This window comes from Marmota marmota, unplaced genomic scaffold (assembly GCF_001458135.2).
Source record: "Marmota marmota marmota unplaced genomic scaffold, marMar, whole genome shotgun sequence".
Lineage (NCBI taxonomy): Eukaryota > Metazoa > Chordata > Mammalia > Rodentia > Sciuridae > Marmota > Marmota marmota.
In genome coordinates, this window is record NW_025999960.1 from 5,976,222 (window position 1) to 5,998,804 (window position 22,583).

Below are 22,583 nucleotides of genomic sequence, written 5' to 3' on the forward strand. Positions count from 1 at the left end.
GATTTGCCTAAATGAGGGCAGGTTTTAAGATATAAATGTGAATTCCAATATAAACACTTCCAGCTATTGGTAATGTGCCTTTCATAAAACTAATTAACCTCTTTGCACCTCATTTGTAATAATAATAAAGAAAACTTCCTTGGATTGTTGTAGATGGGACAAGAAAAACACCTGTGCATAGAAGGCATTGAAAAATTAATTAGTTATTATATCTAATATTGATGCAAGTGTGTTAGGACCTGAATTCAGCATACTTCCTTGAATGTAGAATGTACAGTGCTTAACAAATTTCTGGGTCTACCAGAGTTACAGGTTATTGCCTCAAATCTGATCCTTCCATGTCAGATTTTCTTTATTTCACACCGGCTTCTTTATTTCCCAACCTGCCCAACCCAAGACTGCACCATGAATGATCCATCTTTTTAAAAGGTATCATCTGGATACCTCTTCAAACAAAATCCTACTACATGAAGTAATTATGAGCTTGGACCTCCTGCTTATTTCCTTTCTATCCTTCCAAATACTCTGGGTTTCAGAGAGATCATTGAAATATTAAAAGTAAGAACTAAAAAGAAACTAGAGGACAAGTGATGTAATTCCCCAATAGTTTATGCTAGTATTCTTGGTCCTTAGAGAATCTAGTTGTCATAAATTAACAAAATGTTCTTTCTCCAGACTTTGGTGATTGATTTCAGTATGTTCTAAAGTACAACTTCACAAGGAGGCTAGCTCATCTTCAAGAACTCCAAGTCAAAAAGCTATGCAAGACTACTAATCTTTTTTTTTTCTAAGGAATACTTAAAAAGGATCTCATAAGTAACATAATCAAAATAAGCAAAAAAAAATTAACATCAAACCACAACATGTAACCACAATTAACATACACTATCCAGAATTCCATTTAAAATGAGCTGAGTGCTAGAGAAGAAATGGTACCTAGAAGAAAGACAGTGAGATGTCAATCATATAGACTACAGCTTGAGCTCTAGGATCACAACTAGCCAGAGAGTTGTGTCTCCTTGAAAAATTAACAACTGTCTGCACCATTGTTTTGAGAAACAGGTAATGGCTTCTTTGAAGAAGTACACTAAATATTATAAATAAAACTCTTAAGTACCTGCACACGACAAACACCCCTGCATGCTAGAGAATGAGGTCTTATGACATCTTCTCCTGGTTCATATGAATCACTGTTGGGTCAAAAGGGGCAAGGTCTCTTTACATTGTCATAAATTTATTTTTCATTAATCTTTACTATAATTGTCAGTCAGTGGTTCAAGGTGAAGCAGTAAAACTCCCACCAATGCAGGAGTAAGAAAGGCACTGTCTGCAGAGAAGTTAAAAGCAACCCATAATGCAATCTACTAAGGAGCAGTCTTCATTCAATATTAGCAATTCTAAGCAACGTCAAGTACCCCACTACTACCTGCCTTTGGTAAGCCACTATTGTTTTATTATTTCTCCTGTCACCAACCTTTCAATTGCCTACCAAAGTGAAACTATTTTAGAGGGCAAAGCCTACTGTCCATAATACAATAATTTAAATAAATAAAATTTTGTTCCTACAGAAGTTCTTATATTTAAAAAAGTTCTACGTTTATAGCAGAAATAATTAGCCCATCATTAGTATGAAAAGATGCAAAGGGTAGCTCTCGTATTAGTAATAGGTCTGCAAAATTCCATTGCTATTACAGCACTCAGCTCCTTTAGACTTGGCTTTGGTTGGCTAAATGTGCAGACTAACCATGCAAAATTAACTATGAAACTGCATGCTACAAAATAAATTGTCAATATTTTGGCTACATTAGCACTATTTCCCTATGATGAAGCATGCATACAACTTTCTTTGACTTTGAATGGAATTCTCTGAAAGAGTTTTCTGTAAAATGCATCATAAAGCACATAACTGGATACCCAAGCTTTTCTAAGCATGCATTTTAATGTACAAAAATTAGAATACAACATTAACCCAAACAATGTTTATGAGATTCTTCTTAATGTTTATAAGACTTTTTAATATTCATAGAAGTTTCTTTTATAAGTCCTAGTTTAAATGAGTTTAGTTGAGATATGATAATGTTCTCCGTGAATTTTTATAGAAAGCAGAATGGCTTTATTTTTATTAGATTTATCCCAGTTCAGCCCACAGGATTTAGTTCTCTACTGATTTTATAAATGCAAAGCATTTGGGTGCCACAACAAGAAGCCCTATAAAAACAAAACAAAACAAAAAAATCACCACTAGACATGTATATTTAGTTTCCAAGTAAGAAATTGGATTAGGAAAAAACTTTATAGTGTTGCATGTTCGGGCAAAATGTGCTCCCTGAGGCAAAATATCCAATACAATACCATAAATTTTATTAAACTAAGGCAAACATTTTTATATCATTATTGTATTTGCTTTAAGTATTTTTAAAGAAAAAAATTCTTGTGGGGCTTGTTGATAAAAGCACTTACTGATATTCAACTTGCCTTTAAAATAAGCAATATCAAGAAACTCATTTCAGCCTTAAAAATGAGCTTATGATATGTAGGTAGCTTTTTTTATTGCCCCCTAAGATATATTTTCACTTCTTTTAAATGGGATATCCATTTGTCTATAATTGTGGACAAGGTTTAGATTCAGATAAAGACTTGGGGTAGGGTGAACAGGAATGTCTGAAGTGAGTGCCCATGAGTTATATCCTCCAACAATTTACACAAGAAAATTACTGATGTAGTAAATTTGAACACATTTTTTCTCTCAATATCTCTGATAATGAGGGCAATCACCACTAACAATGTGATGATGAACATTGCTGAGATATGGTGAAACTTTAAACACATTGACATTTTTCAAAAGAAATCAGTCGAGTGTTAACCATATAGCATTTAATTCTCAAAACTGTCTATAAGATAGGCATTATTATTTTTATTTCTACTTGTCACTGACAAAAGGCAGATCTAAGATTTGAACTGTGCAATTTAACTCAAATTCATGGCCATTACATGCACTGCCTCAACTACGAGTAACACCTTTTTTGCGACTGTTTTGATTATTCGCCAAATAGTTACCCCTTATCGAAATTCCTTCCTGGAAATTGCCCACCCAGTATCATCCATTATGTTCGTTCATGCTCCCTTCTGTTAGGATGTGCAGAAAGAAACGTTTCATGATTCTAATCTGATCTTGCCTTTCCTCTAAGGAACTACTAACCAAGATATTAAGTACAGTTGAAATAATTTCTGTGGAGGCAAAAAAAAAAGGGGGGCATATTTTTTCTTATCCTGGAAAACCTGGTCCATATGTTTTGTTTGGTAATGATTGTATGGAGCAGAAACAGAGGAAGGTCACAAGCTGATAAGGTCTGAATCATCACACTCTGTTTAAAGTTCTATTTGTTCATGTTTTAATTACACTGAGAGATTTGGGCAGAAAAAGGTAGAAAATCATGCTTAAAATGATCATCTAATTAATCCATATTTATTCAATGGTTACCTTGAGTTCAGCCTTATAAAAATATTTAAAATTTGTGCCTCTATGAAGAGACAAACATAAGAATGGAGAATTAAAATGACACCAAGGCAGGCTAGCACCCACTGACTATATGTGGGAAGGCCACGTATTACTCACTTGGGGTGGTTGGATGAGTTTGGAAATCTTCCCAATATGATAGCCTGCAGAACTCCAATTTTCTAACACACTCAATATTCTGATAAAAACGCAGACCAGGGTTTCAGGTTGACATGAAATTTCAGTAGCTTCACAGGTTCTCAGTGTGCAACAGCATTTGTGATCTCTTTCCCTGCCTTCATCTGCCAGTCTGAGAGACATGAAAACTTCATGGGTATGTGTTCTTGAGTCATTTTGGTGGAGTGCAGATTCAGAAAGACCTGGGAGGCACAGAGGATTGAAGGGCAAGCAAACAAACTGAAATTTAAGATTTTGCCCTTAGATTCTTAGAGTGAGAGCTGTTGGGAATATGCAGATTTGTATTCTGTGTAGGCAAATAGACCCATTTCACAAATAATAATAAAATAATGATGATGTTACCCAACAAAGTATTTTAGAGCAATATATGATTTGGAATGAATATGACATTGTCCTCACTAATGAAAATTTAAATATTCAATGCCATGAATTAGGTTTTAGTAAATAAATATTTTTAGGAGACAAATACATCAGATATTTAATATCTAAAATCATTTTAAATATATAAAGTGAAAAAACCCTCATGTATCTATGTCTATAATTTAGATAGATATAGATATCTATATATCTTATGTATATATCTATATATGATATAACTCAAAATAATGATTGCAAAGTCGATAATTCAGGGGAAACTAACATTTTTTGTTATTCTGTATTAGAGCTCCTTTTAAATATTATTCTATTTAGAAAATAAAACTTTTCAAGTCATAGAATGTATCCCACGATCCAGGAAAATCATGATAGTGCTTAACCAAAAAAAAAAAAAAAGTCTAAAAATTAGATTTTTATTTCAGAGAATATTTGCATAAAAACTGGATCTTGGCTAATTTAGAATGCATCTGTCTCATCTCCTCACTTGAGTCTATCACCCATCTACTGCAGCCAAACATAGTATTTTAAAGGGGTTGAGACAATAAATGAAAAATAACAAGCTACAACCATATTGATTGCACAAACAATCAAGGGTATATTTTCATGTAACTATCTATATCAATTAAGATGACAGCAAGGAAAGACCAGAATGTCTGATACCAAGAATTGGGCCTAAAAGGAAGCTCCTTTGAAAGGGAAAGATACTAAAGGACTATGAAAATAATTTTGTTTCATATTTAAATGTGCTCATTCTTAACTCTGCATAACTTATACCTGAATTCTGAGAAAACAAATAACTTGATGTTTTTATAATTTTCTATTTAATTTTTTGTGAGAACAAAAAAAGAGTTGAATTTTTAAAGTGAAATTGAAATATTTCTATGCATTTAATCTCAGTTATGACTATCAACAACACTGCTACAGTCCACATCATGGTGAATCTTGAGGACAAAGTAAATTCAGGAAAACATCAACTAACTTTATTTTGGTTGGAGCAGAGTTAGCCAGAATAAGTACCAATTTAATTATTATTATTCATATTTTATATGATGATTACCCATCCTTTTGAAGACCTTAAGCTTTCTTCATAAATTAAGATTCAACATAGGCAGAACTCAACATTCTGTCAGATGAGAAAAGTGACCCTAAATGATGAGTGTGACCCTAAATTGATGCTTCCCAGATCTAGAAACAAAACAATCCTTTTACCCAGCTATCCCACTCCTTGGTCTATACCCAAAGGAATTATAATCAGCATACTATAGTTATGCAGCCACATCAATGTTTATAGAAGCTCAATCTACAATAGGGAAACTGTGGAAACAACCTAGATGCCCTTCAATAGATGAATGGATAAAGAAACTAGAGTATAAATACACAATGGAATATTATTCAGCATTAAAAGAGAATACATTCATGGCATTTGCAGGTAAATGGGTGGAGTTGGAGGGTATCATGCTAAGCAAAGTAATCACAAAAAACCAAAGGCTGAATGTTCTCTCTGATCCATAATGGGGGGTGGGGGATGGAGGAACTTTGATGGGGCAAAGAGGAGGGAGAAGCATGGGGGCAGGAAAGATGGTGGAATGAGATGGACATTTTTACCCCAGGTATATGTACGACTGCACATATGGTGTGATGCTACATCATGTACAACCAGAGAAATGTAAAGTTGGGCTGGAATTGTGTACAATGAATCAAATGCATTCTGCTGTCATATATACCTAATTAAAATTAATTAATTAAAAAAATTTAAAAATCCATAAAAATATAGGAAACACTGATTTTAAAAATTCTGATTTATTCTTAAAGCCATGCTGAATTTTGTAATTTCTACTAATTGCTTTTGAAATATCATACCTATTTTGAAATATGATAGGGCACCTCTTCCAAACAATTAATCTTGAGAATCCCACAAATCTTCAAATGTACTAATAAATATGACTCCAATATGCTATTTTGGTTTTTCGGTTGATCACAGCCTGAAACACTTGCTTGTTTCATTGTTCCCCAGGTCCACAGAGGGTAAAAGGCAAGGTCAGATTGTTAGTTTTAGTCCCCAGATGCATGCTGAAGAGAACTGGCATCAAAACCAAGGCATGAACCATAGGGTGGTATTGCTGAAGCCTTGCTCATCTAAGGAAAGCAGCTCCAAGCTGCCCTCCTGTTGATGTCCTCAGTTGAAAATACTGAAGTCCTTTGAAATGGAACTGAGGAAAGAGATAGTGGAGAAAAAGAGGCCTGAAGGCTGTCTGTTCAAAGACACAATGGGTTTAACATGGGACTTGGTAAACAGATCAAATTTATCTATTAAAATCGGCAAAATAAAAAAGGAGAGATGCTATTTAGGAAGGGTAAGGATATGATAAACACTCAAAAACAGATGTTAGGAACATAAATTATTATAGCCTTTTAGCAATACCATTAAAATATGTACAAACTATAAAATACATATACTATTTAGCCTACATAATTTCTAGGCAGTGACTCTAAAGACATGCTTAATGATGCGCACAAAATGCTATGCACCTGGAATTTAAAGTACAATCTTGTTTATAATTTTAAAAATTGGATACAACTAAAATATGTGTCAGTAGGAAACTTTTAAACTAAATTTTCTATAGCTATACAATTTGGATCTATTAAAATAAGGTGGATATATAAGCAGTGGCCTGGTAATAAATATGCACAATATACTTAATGAACAAAACATACAATGCAGGAAACTGTGCATATCCCACTGTTTTAAAAATATTGATACGTGTTAGAAAATAAACAGGGAAGAATAAATATCAAGTCTCCAACAGTGATTATTGTTAGGGTGTAATATTATGGGGAATTTTAATGTAACACTAAATGTTTCTCACTTTACCTAACTTTTCTTTTTACCATTTCATCTTTTATCTTTACAGTGTGAAATAAAAATATAGTATTTTAAAATTTGAAAATCTTGATACTATGTCCTCCAATATCTTAATAAACATTAATAAAATATAATAGAACTAAAGCATTCTGTAGTTTTAGAAAAAAATATTATAAAGCATATTAAATATCACTGAGGTGTTAAAATGTTTCAGACTATTTTTTTTCCATTGCAAGAGTCTGAACTGTCAGTTATATCAGAAGACTTCTGTCAACAATCTTTGATGTCATTCACAAAAGTCATTAGCCACTATTGATACTTTATTTTGACTGGTAGTAATTAGATGTCATCTATTAATTATACCAATACCAAAACATAAATGCAAGTAAATGATTTATTTATTGTAACTATTTTTGGAAAGAGAATATTATTGCTGGGCATGATGCCACCCAGCAGTAATGCCAGAAACTCAGGAGCCTAAGGTAGGAGGATTATCAATTCAAGGCTGGCCTGAGCAACTCAGCAAGATACTGTCTCAAAATACAAAAGGACTGAGGGTGTTCTTCAGGGGTAAAGTGCCCTTGAGTTTAATCCCCAGTAACAACAAAAAAGAGAATATTACCAACATGAATATTGTTCATGAAAGAAAGGAAGAATGAGAAAGGGGAGAACAAAAGGTGAGAAGCCCATGGAAAATGGGAGAGCTTCCTTCAGGCACTTATCTCAGGGCCTAGCATGTGATAAGTGGTCAACAAATGTGAGCTATCAGATATGCAAATTATACTGTATAGTAAGCTGACAGTTTAGATTAAGCCCCTGCAAAAAATATAAAAAATAATTCCAGGGAAGATAGAATAAATAAGAGAATCGTTGGCTAGTTGGAAGATCTAGCTGAATTAATCATTTTGGAACATCGGATTCACGTGAACCCCAGGAAAATGAAGTTTACATATATGAAATCATTTGCCTATTATGTAAAATGGGGAATGTCATAATAGAGTAGATCTCCTCACTAGATCTCTAATAAAAATCAGAAGTTCTGTGCCCAGTTACTTATAACAAGGTCTTCAGAACAAACACACATAAGGTCACACAATAAAATAATTATTACTGCTATTGATTTGGATTCCACTGTCAGAGGGATGATATATTCATAGCTATTTGTTTTATTTTGGATACTACAGTGATGAATGATATGTAAATGTATAATTGTAACATCTTTAAAAGACATTATATATATTTATTAAACATACTTCCATAAATAATATTTTCCATGTTATTTTAAGATACTTCTTTAAAAAAGTCAACCAATTCACAGAAATAATTCATAAATTTTAAATACTTTTATTATAGTATTTAATGTTTGTTTCATTATTATTGTTGTTAATTTCTTCCTTTGTCTAATTTATACTTTTAAATTTGTAATAAATACGTGTATCTATAAGAAAAGCACAGTATCTATAGGGTTCAGTGCATCCCTGGACATCTTGGAACATGTCTTGTAGATTCTACATGAACTAATATAGGTCCAGTTGGATTAATTATCTAGTGAAATTCAAGCTCTGTTTCCCCCAGGTCCATTTATAAATCAAAAATGGGTTCTTAGGGAGGATTCAGGGAGTCAGGATTGTTGCCTAGCGTAGTAGAGTGGGTGGACCTATTAAGATGGGGCTCCACAAGTATACTGCCTCCTGGAACATCCTCCAGCACAGGCAGTGCTGGAAGTAGGAAGTATGGAAACACAATGAATTGTGGAGGACAGAAGCCACAGAACACAGAACACTGTGAGTCTGTCAAGACCATCATTGTTGTATGTAGTGTGGAAACCCATTTGCTCTGATTAGCTATGAGGATTTTCAAAAGGAGAATATGAACAACCAATAAAAGTGATCTATTGGAAATAATTTAGGAAATATTTTTATTGATAGACTCACACCAAAATATCTCTAGATGTGTGCACTGCTGACAAAACACACTAGTATTTTTTTATACATACACACATACACACACACACATTTCAAAGATTCACGAAGGAAAACAAGAAATAAATACCAAAAGGAATATAACATTTCAAAACTTAAAGTCATTATTTCAATATGCAAAATATAACCAGATATATGAAGCACTTTGTTTATAAACAGCATGGTAAAGTATATCTGTTGTCTTACTTTTTCTTCTCTACCATCTATTATCTATAGCTACTAATGAATTTATCTATAGAGGAATAAAATCTACAGTAACAAACTCAGCTTACTATCTTTCCATCCACTAATGATAAAAAATATGCACAGATGTTGGAATACATAGGCAAACTTTTTTTTTAATTTGGTACTTTAAACTTTATAGAAACTACCATCATAGATTCAGGGGACAGAATGGAAGATACCCACATATAGACCATAATTCCCATTTATGCACGTACTGGTTTTTGCTTGGTTTCTTTTCTTAACAAAGAGTAAAAAGGAGCCAGCTCTCTGTTTTCTGGGTATTTATCTTTGCTTCTTTGGTTCCTCATTCCCTTATTGTTTTCTTTGGCCCAATGACATTCTATCAATAAATAAATATTGCAAAAAAAATGGCTGACATAGTTAGGAAAAGGTTTACAGAAGTGATGTCTCTGGCTGTTATACATCATGACTTTACTAAACAGTCAAATCTACCTTACCAATTTTGTACATTATAAATATAAAATGAAAGCAAGTAAACATGTGAATATTTTGTATTGTGAAAAAGAACGAAAGCCTTTTGAAAAAAAAAAATCTTTAGGTCCTAAATACTCAGGTAGCAAACAAACAACAACAAAAAAAACCTAGGCTCAAAACGGAAGAAAATTATTTACCAGAAATTATAAGACATTACTAATGTGGGATCTATCTGAACTTAAGAAAATTTAAAAATGGTTACAACAACTGTTTTTTTTTTTTTTTTTAAGGAAATGTATTCTTACCTGGGAGCTAACAGAACAACTAAATGACTTTCATAATTATAATGCATGTCTGCATTATGATTTTATGACAAGGTACATTCCTTTAATATTCTGAAGTTAGCATATGCATTTAAATAAAGCCCTCAAGCTGCTCTGCTATTCTAAAAGCAATAAAAAGTACAACTAAAACGTCCTGTGTTAGGCAAGTAAAAATATTCTATGTTAGTGTACATAATAGTTTTATCTACAACTATTAATGGCATAACAAACTATTTTTCTTGATTAGAGAAAAGTTACATTTTGTACCAGAAGTAATAGTGCTTAGTATGTACATTTTTCTGTGTAGGTTTGAAACAAAAATATAGTAGGTCTGCATCAAAATGTACAAACTTGCCCCCATGCCTGGTGGTAGCACTTGCTACACACTGCTAAAACAATGAAATAATTTGAAAGAATGACTTACCCTCCCTTAATATAGTCAAGGAATGAAACTTCGGTTTCTACCAAGAAAGAAAGTAAAGTTACCTTAAAAAAGAGAGTGAGAGACAGAATTACCTGTTAGTACTAATTATAACCCCAAATGGACTTTTTTTCTAACTGTTAAAGAGAAAATAATATTTCCTAGCATTTCAAAAATCACTAGAGACATTATTCTTTATTAAAATCTGCTAGGACTGACTGTTCATACATTTTAAATTATCAGAAGGAAAGGGATAAAAATATTAAATGAACTTCTTTCTATGATCAGTTTACTTTCTTTGAAGAACAGCATGAAACTTATCCACAAGGACACTTTGTTATTTCCATTTTAGATAAAAGGAAAGATGAAAGGGTGTTGGAAAATGGTTAAAACCAGAAAACTGGAATCAGTGAGCTATGCTACACCAGAAGAGATGTGTGTTTTTGTCATAGTTTTATAATAAGTCCACCTAATATTTTAAGTGTCTTGGTTTATAAAAATATTTGAAAGGAAACTTGAAGAAAACAGATTTTGCTTCTTTGAGAGACAATCAATCTTCGAAAAGAATCTTCAGGACATTTTTTTTCTCAAAATAGGAGGACATTGGATTTTCACAATTTTCAGATACATTCATCTTTGCCCCCTCCTAGGCTGAGTTAGAAGGGCATTCCAAAGAGAATGTACTATATAAATGGACACCTTCATAACCCGTAAAATGAATCCTAATAGTTAAGTGTAGCCTATAAAAAAGACTATTTCTTACAACCAATTAAGATTTTTTCAAGTCTGCCTGATTCTCCAGTCTGATTCCACTGGTCAAAGAGTTCAGAAGAAACTTCAGCTTCCCTCTGGGACCTTACTAACTCCAAGAAAGGGGGCAGGAAACCAAGCCATTAACTTTCATGATGAATTATCCATATAGTCACTCCAACAAGAAAGTAAATTTTTTGCTATAGTCCTTCATATTAAAATCAGAGGTAAAACAAGATTAGTGCTTTAGTTGCTTTTATTCTGATTAAAAACATCATATATAATTCATTAATTTGAATCCTTAATGAATAACATAAAATTTGACTTACAGTTCCAGAATTAATGTATTTTTTCTTTTTTCCTTTCTTTTTGGGATTCACCACCTTAAAAAGCAATTAAACAATTAAAATGTTAGATTTTATACTGAAATTTTTTAAAAAGATGGAGTTGATCATGTTGCTTCACTTCCTGTCCAGGTTTTCATTTGTAAGTACCTTCAGGAGGATTCCTAGACAGTTATTTGGTGAAAACGTCTTGGCAAAAGTTACTAGGATCATCTTTTAAAACACAATCTTTGTTGGTACTATTCTTCTCAATCATTTTATGTATCGATTACCTATAACTATCTGAATCTTCCACATTTGAGAGAGACTTTTAATATTTAAGGTCCTAAAAATGTTGATTGCTTTGTAGAAAAATCATAGATTGCTAAAAGAAAAGTATATTGGAGAGGCATAACTTTTAAATCCCAGATTAAATACACTAACATAGAAATCAGGCAAAGCATGAATATTTAAGGAATCTATCGACCTAACTATTGTTTTATAGCACTAGAAATTTCTACCAGATACCATGATTGGAACATAATAATTGGTAAGGGTCTGGTTTAAGAACATAAGGTTGAATTTTTTATTAATAGTTCAATGAGGAAAATATTGCATTCCTGTACCCACAAGACACTAGGGAATATAAAAATGAGGAGGACCTGTCAATCAAATAGGGGAAATTAAATACATAAGTGCCCTAAAAGAGGATCCTCCAGTTTTTCTCAGTCCAAAATATGGAGAAAGCCTTTGACGGGGAAAGAAAGGTGAAAGATTTTATGAATAAATATTATTTGAACTAGTATATATTTAAATAGGGCTTTAATAGAAAACAAATTGACAAATACAATGTTAAAAAGAGGAAAAAGAGGGTATATACAAAGAGACTAAAAGGTGAGCAGAAGCCACATTAAAATCCTCAGTACATAACTAGAGAGTTTGAGTATTACTCAATTAATATTTAAATGGGAGAATGATATAACTGATCCTCAGTATAGAGTTCTAAGAACAGAAAGTGGAGGCAACAGTTAGGGCCCTATAAATCATCTACCCAAGAAGTAATGTTGCATTAAATAAGTTAGTACCATTGAGAATAGTTCACAGGAAAAATCTGGGACATAGAATAAGCTGGATTTAGTAGGTATAGGTTGAAATCACAAAATACAAATTGACTCATCCATTCATTCAATGTGTTATTTTCAATATTTGCAGAACCCTCACCAAGCATATTTTACATGCAAAAAAAACATACAATGATTAAGATATAGGACACCATCAGCAAAATGACACATTTTTCAGATTAAGTAAATGTCTTGAGAGTAACAGCATTAACTATGTAGAAGGTTGTTTCAGTGGTAGAAGGGTCAGGTTTGACCTTGAAGTTTGAGGAATTTCTCAAAATTGTTTGAGGAGAATAGTACTAAAAAATACGGGAGAAACCATGGAATAACATGAGATCAATCAAAAGATAAGAAATAAATTTGATGATTTAATTTTTTGAAAATTTGTGTGTTGGCATTTTGTGATCTAAAATCAACCATCTAGCATTAGGATTTTTCCTGCATCTTTGGACTGAATTTCCAGTAAAATTTCAAAAGCATTTTTCAAAAAAAAATCATACTAATCTCTTTGGCTTCCAAGATATCATTAACTAGAGTCCACAGGAATTATCTTAGATTATTCAATTTTGTGATCAATTTACATGAGAATTTGTCATTTAGTCCCATAGGAGAATTTCAACTACCAAAAATAAAGTACCTTCTGTAATAGCGATAACAATGTTAGTTATATAAAATGTAAATATAATAGCATTATTATTTTTAACATAAAAAAATGGACTAGGGAAACACTTTTAGAATGGTGAAATCTCAGAAAATATCCTCCTCCATAAAGGCAAATGCGAACACTAGGAAAAAAATGTCAAAATCATTTCCGCCCTCCTCAAGAATCTGAAAAAACTCAAAACATGCACCAATCTTGGGGGTCAATCATTTAAGGAAAAAAAGGCTGAGTCTCACTTTGTGGCATTTTAACTTTTCCTATTCCAATCGCATTTGCCTTAACTCCATGGTGCTGAAAATAAGCCAACCTTGCAACCATAGTAGCTGTGTAAATACAAGTCTAAAAGCCACTGAAGGGGAAAGAATGGGTATGGAGTTCACTAAAAAGTATCATTTTCAGAGAACTGTCATTAACTGACTTAGTCAAAAGCTCCTGGAAAAGACCCAATTAATGGAGGTTGGACTAGTCTTGACCCCCACTTGAAGTTTGACCAATGGGAAAAGCCCTGTCTTCTGAGCACTTACTGGAAATAGTCAGAGGCAACTGTGTAACAGCAGGTCCGCCAGAGGGGATGCAACAAGTTTGGGCAAATAAAAGCCTGATGCAAAAATCAAAAAGAAGATCTGGGAAATGAATGAGATGTTTATAGAGGGTTTTAAAAGCTCTAGTGTACTGCTGGGGATCGATAAGACCATGTGCTTATGAAGGGGTACGCATATGCCTAGGAAGGAACTCAGGAAGCCCCAGTCCCTAAGCTCTGGCTGACCTTTCAAGTCCTTACCCAAAGAGCATATGAAAGCTAAGGCAGTGTTATACACCACTGGAGCACATAAGGAGCAGCCAATGCACACAAATTCTAGTCTGGGAAATGTGGGTGCTATGATTTGAATATATTCCTTCTAAAATTCAGGTTTTGCCAAAGTGTTAGTATTAATCAGTGAGGTCTTTAAGAGATGATCAGGCCATAAGAGCTAGTCCTTTGTGAATGGAATTAGATGCCCTTATACAAGGATATGACAGAGAGAGCTGTTTGTTTTCTTTCTACTTTCCACCATGCTGAAGATACAAGAGAAAGCTCTCAACAGATGCTGGCACCTGTTTCCCCAACTGTGAAAGTCAAATTTCTGTTCTTTTTTAATTTAATTAAGCTTTTTGGACAGAGACAGTTGTTGAAGCTAACATGTGAAAAAATAATTTTCAGGTGTTCTTTTATAGTAGCATAAAATAGACAGGAACCTGATTTGACCTGTAGTGTTACTACAATGTATTATTTAAGATTTCTGGCATTCAACAACAAATAAGACATACAAAGAAACATGAACTTATATACCACATAGGAAAAAATATGTCAATATAAATTGTCTTGGTACTCTCAAATAAAGCATTTAGTAAATAGTCTTTAAGTCAGCTAATATGCATGTATTTGAAGAACTAAGGAATTGAAGAATTGAAGTATGAAACAATGTCTCACCTAAGAAAACAGGTAAACTGAGATTTTAACACAGTACCAAATAGAAATTCTCAACTAAAAAAAAATAGCTATAATGACAAATTCACTAGAGGGGTTCAATAGAATATTTGAGATGGAAGAAAAAGTAATCAGTGACCTCAAAAGTTGGTCAATTGAGATTTTTGAATTTGAGAAACAGGGAGAAAAAAAATAAACTGTCTAAGAGACCTATGAGACACCATCAAGAAAACCAACATATATATGCTGAAATACCAAAAAGAGAGCAGAGAAAGAAAAGGGCAGAAAGAATACTAGAAGAAATAATGGCTAAAAATTGTCTTGGTTGCCTCCAAGAAAAGGGGTGCGGAAAGTGAAGTGTCTAATATATTGTTTCAAGGTTGTCCAAAGAAATCCTAAAACTAGTTGTTTGTAATACACATTAGCTCCCCACTTCAAGTTCTTTCAGACTGATGTCTTATACTGATGTTATACAAAGTAAGTCAACATTTGTATTTGAAGTGAAGGCCCCAAGTTCTTACAGGGTATTTAATTAAAAAAAAAAAAAAACACTATTAGCCATTTTTGTCATTTCCTCAGATGTGGTACCAGTCTTCTCCTTTAGCAAGTTCTGTTGAACAAGAGAAAGTGGGGCCTGGGGCTGAGGTTGTGGCTCAGTGGTAGAGCACTCGCCTAGCACATGGGAGGCCCTGAGTTCAATCCTAAGCACCACATATAAATAAATAAAATAATGGTATTGTGTCCAACTACAACTAAAAAAATAAATAAATATTAAAAAGAAAGAAAGAAAGTGAGGTCTAGCTGCAACCCAAAATGAGAAGTGTATTGATCTCTTCAGGGCTACATGGGGACTAGCAAGAACTAGTATGGGGGTACGTACCTCCTCAGCCCTGAAGCTGGGCAGGGAGAACAGGCACTTGCTTACTCACACACACTGTCATATCACTGTCATTGCCAGTTTAGGGTCAATATTCTTTTCTTGTAAGACCCAGGTAGAAAAGATTGATTTATTTCTTCATCTTTGTTTTTTTTACTGAAAAGCTTTTTTGAGCTGAATCTGGCCCTTCTGTAGTAATCATATAAGTTCATTAAGTATACTACTCTTTTGAGCATATATAAAACTATACCAAACATACTTTAATTGTTTGCCTCTCCCATTACACACTGAGATTTTTGTTTACAGAGCAAGGAATATAGACGCCACTTAATAAAACATCCTTTTATAATTAAATAAACAAATTAATAAATTATGTATGAATGAAATACAACTGTTTTAGCCCAGGAAGAAGGTCTTAATTTTAGGATATTCTGCTACTATAAAAAAGGTAAATTTTAGTGTCAACGTAGTAGGGAGGATAACTGTCATTGGTTAAATATTGAGATATTTTCTTTTGCTATCCATATACATTTAAAAAAAACCCAACTATCCATATACACTAAATTTAAAAATTGAACAACAATAACACAACTAAAAGATGAACAGTACTAAAACTTAATTCCATATGCTCAGTACAAATCTGATGATTAACTGGCAAGGAACTTTATAACAGAAATAACTATAGTGTGTTTACTTTAATAACTTGGATTTTTGGAATGACTACATATTCCCTATCATTCTTTCAGTCTCCACCTAAACAATAGGGAAGGTGCTCAGACCACAGTTTTTCTTATAATACCATGCTGACCCTAGTAAAATGCATTTTTTTTATTAGGATACAAGTGAAGACATCAATAGTAAAACAAAATGCAGAGGCTTAAGCTTAAGAAAAAATGAACTTATATCCATATTGATTTTTCTTAGGTAAGAAAGAGATTTATAAGCAAGAGTTAAAAATCTCTCAAAACAGACTTAAAAGATCACATGGCTTGAAGAGAAGTAATATCATTTGATCTGAGAAATTAGACAGCTCAATAATTCACATATATACAAATATCATAAAGATATATATACATATAAACCTTTAAACTTATATATACATTTACACACATGTATGTGTGTGTAAACTTAGTTAACTCTTGCAATTACCCTTCGCAAATTTGTGCTTTTAAAGCACAAATTTACTTATTGTAGAAGAAACAGTAGTAAAACAAAGTGTCTCTTACCTCATATACGTTGAATTGTGATTGCCCTCTTGAAAGTTCCCTATAGCTCGTTGTAAATTCTCCAATGAAATCATGACTAAAATTAAGAAGAAAAAATATATAGCATTAACTTCATACATTTGTCAATTATATTGTAAAGTCTTTTAGAAAGGTATAATTTAATCAATATGAAAAAAGCTTGCTATTTTTATGAATGTAAAATATTTTAAGAAACTGACAACTTCATTATCCAGCATTCCAAAATTTTATATATTCAACAATTACATTTTATTAATATTCAAATATTTAGTTTATACACAAAATCATCTAAAATAAGTATTTCTGTTTCAATAGCTCATATCTCAAAAACATACCATATCAATGTTATCCAATTAATTATTTTACTAAGTTTGAAACATAGTAGTGAGAAATTAATGTAAATGCTGGTATTCAGTAGAATGGAGAAGCATAACAGGAAAAAGGTGAGATTGTTGGAGCTAAAGTAGTATAATAAACATGATGGACGTCACAGTAGCTATTTGTATCATAGAATTTAAGCTTGGCCCATTCATTTTCCAAACACAAGCTGTTCATTGACATGTGAAGGGACTGTCCTGCAAAACCTCCTGTGTTAATGTTTCACTGTGATCACTTAGAAGCCAAGGACCTTCAGTAGATCTGACGATGACCAGTAACAGCAACTAACATGTTGTGTTTATGTAACCAAAATACAATGTCTAAAGGTTTGGGAAAAAATTAGGTGCTATTAATTTTAGCAGAGTTTTTGCCATAAGAAATTGAGGTATGGCTTATTTTGATACCTAGTCTCCCAGTTCTGCATTATCTGAAAGATTTTAGACATGCATCAAAGTACTTTACAAGGGGCATTCCTCTTTAAACTAGCATCACCTTGACTTCTTCTGGATTTAAAATTCAGAAGCAGATTTACACACATGAAAATGTTAGAGGAAGAGAGAGGGAGAGAAAGAAAGGGGTCTGAAGACAAATATTTATATTTATAGTGATAAACCCAAACCACTAGAATTCACTCTTGCAAGTTAGGGATAATTACAGAACAGTATTTTAGTGTTATACACAGTCCGTTAGTGTTAGTAAATTTCCTGTGGAATCTGACAATGTGGATTTAACCAGCATAAATGAAATGATTGTTTTTTGACCTTCATAAGCATAAGCTCACACTCACGGTTTCTTTCACTAAAACCCTAAAACTCTTTGAGTTATGGAGGTTCTATTTAGAACCCATCCTCCCTATTGCTATGCAAGTTTCAGATGTCTTAAGTAACCACTGAGATAAAGGTTCTATTGAAGCACTTCAAACACAACACTTTGATGTTGATAGGTGTGAAAAAGTCTTATATAACCAGAACTCACCACAGCAGTCGTGGGAACCTAATACAGAAACCATAAAAATGTCTGGATCATTTAAGCCCTGAGGGTAGTTTTCTGATTGTACTAATCTATTCTGTGTTTGGTTAACTGTTCCAATGTTCAGCTCTTAATTGTTAACATTAAATTCCTACCACTAGATACTCATCCTAAACTTGTTAGAAGCCATATTTACTGGTCTCACATAAATGCAATTATGCTATCATTTCTATGACATGTAATATGTCCACCTGGGTACAGGCAATCTAACAGTTACAAGTGTGGGAATGCCCAAACTGCCCTTTGATATGCCCATGTTAAAGTCATGGAACTTTCTAAGAAGTAGATCTTCGACATTTGGTTCTGTTTTGTTCCTATTAAATTGGTTACTCTTCATGGAGTTCTGAATAACAGGGTACAATCTATTGGGTCTCAATGCTAGAAAACAGTGCTTCCGTATTGTTGACGTGGGTTTTCTGTTCTGAAAGACCCTTGTTCATGAAATGGAGAGTTTTCTCCTCGGAGTTACTTGCTAGAGAGCTGAGAGTCAAACTTGTCGTCTATCTCCAACACATTATGTCTTTATAATATGATATCTTCTGCAGACTTTTCAGATTTCTTACCCTTTTACCTCTTTGCTTCAGTATCTTTACATATTTTATCTTATTATATATTTTTATAAGCGGTCATGGATCCTTTTCAGAATTGAATAGGGCATAAATAAATGAAAAAATAAAAAAATTAGTCCTCCATTCTGAATCTTGTTCAAGATGATTATTTTGAATAAAAACACTGAATTTGCATGTAATACAAATACAATGCTATCCTTGCATTATTGAAGAGAAAGTCTGTTAAGTGACTTCCAAATCCTATTTCAGCCTCTAAGACAGCATTTTTAGGAGACAAAGAAAATACAGCATTAGATCTATTCTGCATTCACAGAAATGAATAAAAAGAGAAGACTTGCAAAAGGTCACAAAAATAAGGCAGTAACTGGAGGTAGCAATACAGCAACCGACCCCAGAAATAAGGGGCTTTGTCTCATGAATAAATCTGAAGAATAAAATCTGGGTAGATAAATGGTAGATTCTCTGGTTAATTTTGTTATAAACCTCTTTGCATACATGGATATTTTTATAATTTCCATCCTTTTTTAACCTGTCCTACTTCAAATATTGTATATTAAATCATAGGCAAGTAGTTTAAAGAGAATATTAAAGGTGGTTTTACTGATTTATTCTCATAGTTATCTTGATCCTTATCAATGATTCCTAGATTCTACTAAGATTAAAAGAAAGAAAATGAATTCACTTGAACACTTTTATCTGTTCATGATGTTCAATACTATATAATATTGAAACATTTCTTATTACACTAAGAAATAGCTTGAGAAGTACTCTGATAATAAATCACAACCAACAATTTCCTTGTGATTCAATAATACTACTTTGCTATTTCCTGTTAATTTAATTGTAACTCAAATAGTTATTTTATGTTATGAATCCCAAGCTCTCTGACGGCATTTACAAAATAAAGTTTGGTCTAGATCCATTTACCTGGTTTGTGTCTGTTTATATGTCTATTTTTTTTCATAGTTTTTATATGTGTAAATACTATGTAAGGTCTAAGGGAATACATTAAAGAGATATTTAGAGCAAAGTGATTATGATCATAGCTACTAATTTGGCTCTACAAAGCCTCTAGTAAAGAGATTAAAGTGTTGAATAAAATCTGTATATTACCAATCTTACCTAGTTCTATTAATAGTGGATAAAATCATACATCGTACATTCACATTTATACCTGAACCCTGTAGGACAGTCGCTGCACACAAGCTCTTTCATTCTCTCTGACCGCACGTTCTTCCTTTGCATCCTTTATCTTTTACTCTACAGTTTAGTTATCTCCTCTGAGAAGCCTTTCCTGCTTCATCTCAGTGTTTTCTATTCTTCAAAATCAATAACAAAAAGCAAGAAACAAAAACAAAACACCCAGCATCTCTCCAACATCACATGTACTATATTGTATTACACGACTGTTTATATATTTCCCCTCTCTGCCTATAACACACTTGAAGGTGAGAAAGGTGAGAAATCCAGCTCAGTTTCCCAGCATCTATTTCAGTGCCTGGCAAACAATGGGCACTGCCAAACGTTGCAGCACTCAGGAAAATTTCAACCATGCTGCAATCTGACCTTGCCAGGAATATTACCCATTTCACTTTACAGCATTCAAATGCAGTCCAAAAGAATGGCACAAGTGCCAATCACATTAATCATTATAATCTTACCTCCTAAAAACAACTCGGAGAGTAATGCAGATGACTACTGTTTCCCCACAGAAATACACCTGCATAATCATGTTAAAGGAAAAGCATAACTGGAGAATATTGCCTTTTATTGTCACTTCTGATGAACTGCATGTTTATTTTCCTGTTGACATTTAATAGTTTTGCACAGAATGGACACATTGCAACTATGTACTAAATCCATCTCATCCTTTTCTCTACCATCATGAAGTTTTGAGTTTGTCAACTTCAGGGATCTACCTTGTATCTTCACCTAAAAATTGGTGGTAATGCCTATTTGCTATTTCAAAACTAAACCCAGAGAATTCATTTGATTCGTTCGGCAATGTTCAATTTTTAAGTGGCACACTAGAACACATCTTAACTATTAAAAATATAGTTCAAGACACATATACTTGTAGTCAATAAAGAAGTTTAATGGAAGTCATTTATGAAGGTGGATTAGGCTTATGAATTGATATTGAACATCATGATATTGTGAACTTTCATACTCATGTGGCTTGTACTGTTCTGATGCAAGAGTCCTTAATTCATGAGGCATTCTCCTTTGGAATATATCACAGTGTGATACGTTTCCGGTATATATTGAAGGATATCTCAAGAAAAGATCTTTAAGCAAATTTTAAATGAAAGACAGTTTATCTAATTTGGATACTGAAAACATCTGGGCAAAAAGATTGGCATGACTGATCTTCCTTATGGGAAAAACAGCCTTAGATTTTGTCTCCTCCATTTGTACTTCAGTGCAGTGATTGCCCATGTTTCCCTGTCTTGCGGATCCTGTTCCCATCAAGACAGGGAGGTATTTGAAAACAGCAGGAGTTTGAAAGCTGAGCAGTTATGGAAATGGCAACTCCTTTAAAATGAAGGATAGTTAGTTCAATGCACAGGCTGCAGATATTCTCACTGGTTAAACCTGTCTTTATAGGAGAGGCGCCAGTCATCTTCTATAGGAAAGGAAGCACCAGTTCCATGATTACAAGTCATCATGTGACAGGAGGTTGCCCATGATCACCAGAAAAAAGTTGTTTATAAGTTTAGATAATACAAATTTATCTGTTTCCCCTGAATGTAAAATTTTTCTGCTTTTCTTCTAGTTGTAACTCTTTTACACACTCATCGGTATTTAAGAATGTTTTATAACATTAGCCTTCTCTGATTCCTTTTTTTTTAAAATACTTTTTTAATTGTAGTTGGTCACAATACCTTTATTTCATTTATTTATTTTTATGTGGTTCTGAGTATTGAACTCAGTGCCTTGCATGTGCTAGGTGAGCACTCTACTACTGAGCCACAACCCCAGCCCCTCTGATTTCTTTTAAAAAACAGTTTTATTTAAACATTTCAACAAAAGCAAGTTCTTTTGTGTGTGTGAGAGAGAGAGATAACTACCTGAAATTCTGATGGAGAATTTAGTTTCCTAAAAAAGTCTAGAGATTTGACCTTTAAGTATTCCTAGATTATGAGCTGGTCTGTGTCTAAATTTGTAGAATTAGTATGATTCCTAATTAACTGCCCCCAAAAACACAGATTATAAACATACCCTGACAAAAGTAAATTTCTCTTCATAACTTGTGTTCTTATTAGTAGGAATTACTTTGTATAAAATACAGATGAACGCATTGAATGTAGAAGTCATTGTTTAACTTCAGATTTATGGAAAATTTAAGTGATTTCAGGAGGCATGCATCTTCTCTGAGCTTCCTGTAGATTACAAGAGTACGTCAGGGACTGTAGAGGGAAATGGATAATCACTCCTTTATGTTAGGAGTTCAGCAGGAGAACTAGACTAATTTTATCAGTCTTATCCACACCTGCTTTTTTAATCCAATTCTAATAGATGGAATGTTTTTAAAGCTATTTATTACATATATAATATATATAAAATAATATGTATAAAATATATGTAATATATATTTGTCCTTTGGGGTTCATATATACAATTATATATAATACCTACACAATCATAAGTTTTAATGTTTATATTTTATCTATTATGATTATTGCATATTTTATTTATAAATTTGATTTTCATTTATTTATTGTGTCCACACAAACACTTGGACAGAGCACGTTTTCTAAGATGAATATTTTTGACATGGTTCCCACTGATATAGCAAATAATACATTCCATAATTAAAGAAATGTTCTATGTGATGAGTTATC

The 22,583-nt window shown here is 33.0% G+C and overlaps 1 protein-coding gene across 1 annotated transcript in view; it reads right to left on the reverse strand.

Moving 5' to 3' along the window:
* Positions 1-22,583, reverse strand: part of Cpne8 (copine 8) — a 193,049-nt gene that overhangs the window by 41,823 nt on the left and 128,643 nt on the right. The window contains exons 11-13 of the mRNA XM_015493226.2: positions 16,745-16,820; positions 11,398-11,451; positions 10,322-10,383 (exon numbers count right to left, since the gene is read on the reverse strand). Coding sequence (XP_015348712.1) covers positions 10,322-10,383; positions 11,398-11,451; positions 16,745-16,820 — 192 coding nt within the window. The remainder of the gene's footprint in view (positions 1-10,321; positions 10,384-11,397; positions 11,452-16,744; positions 16,821-22,583) is intronic.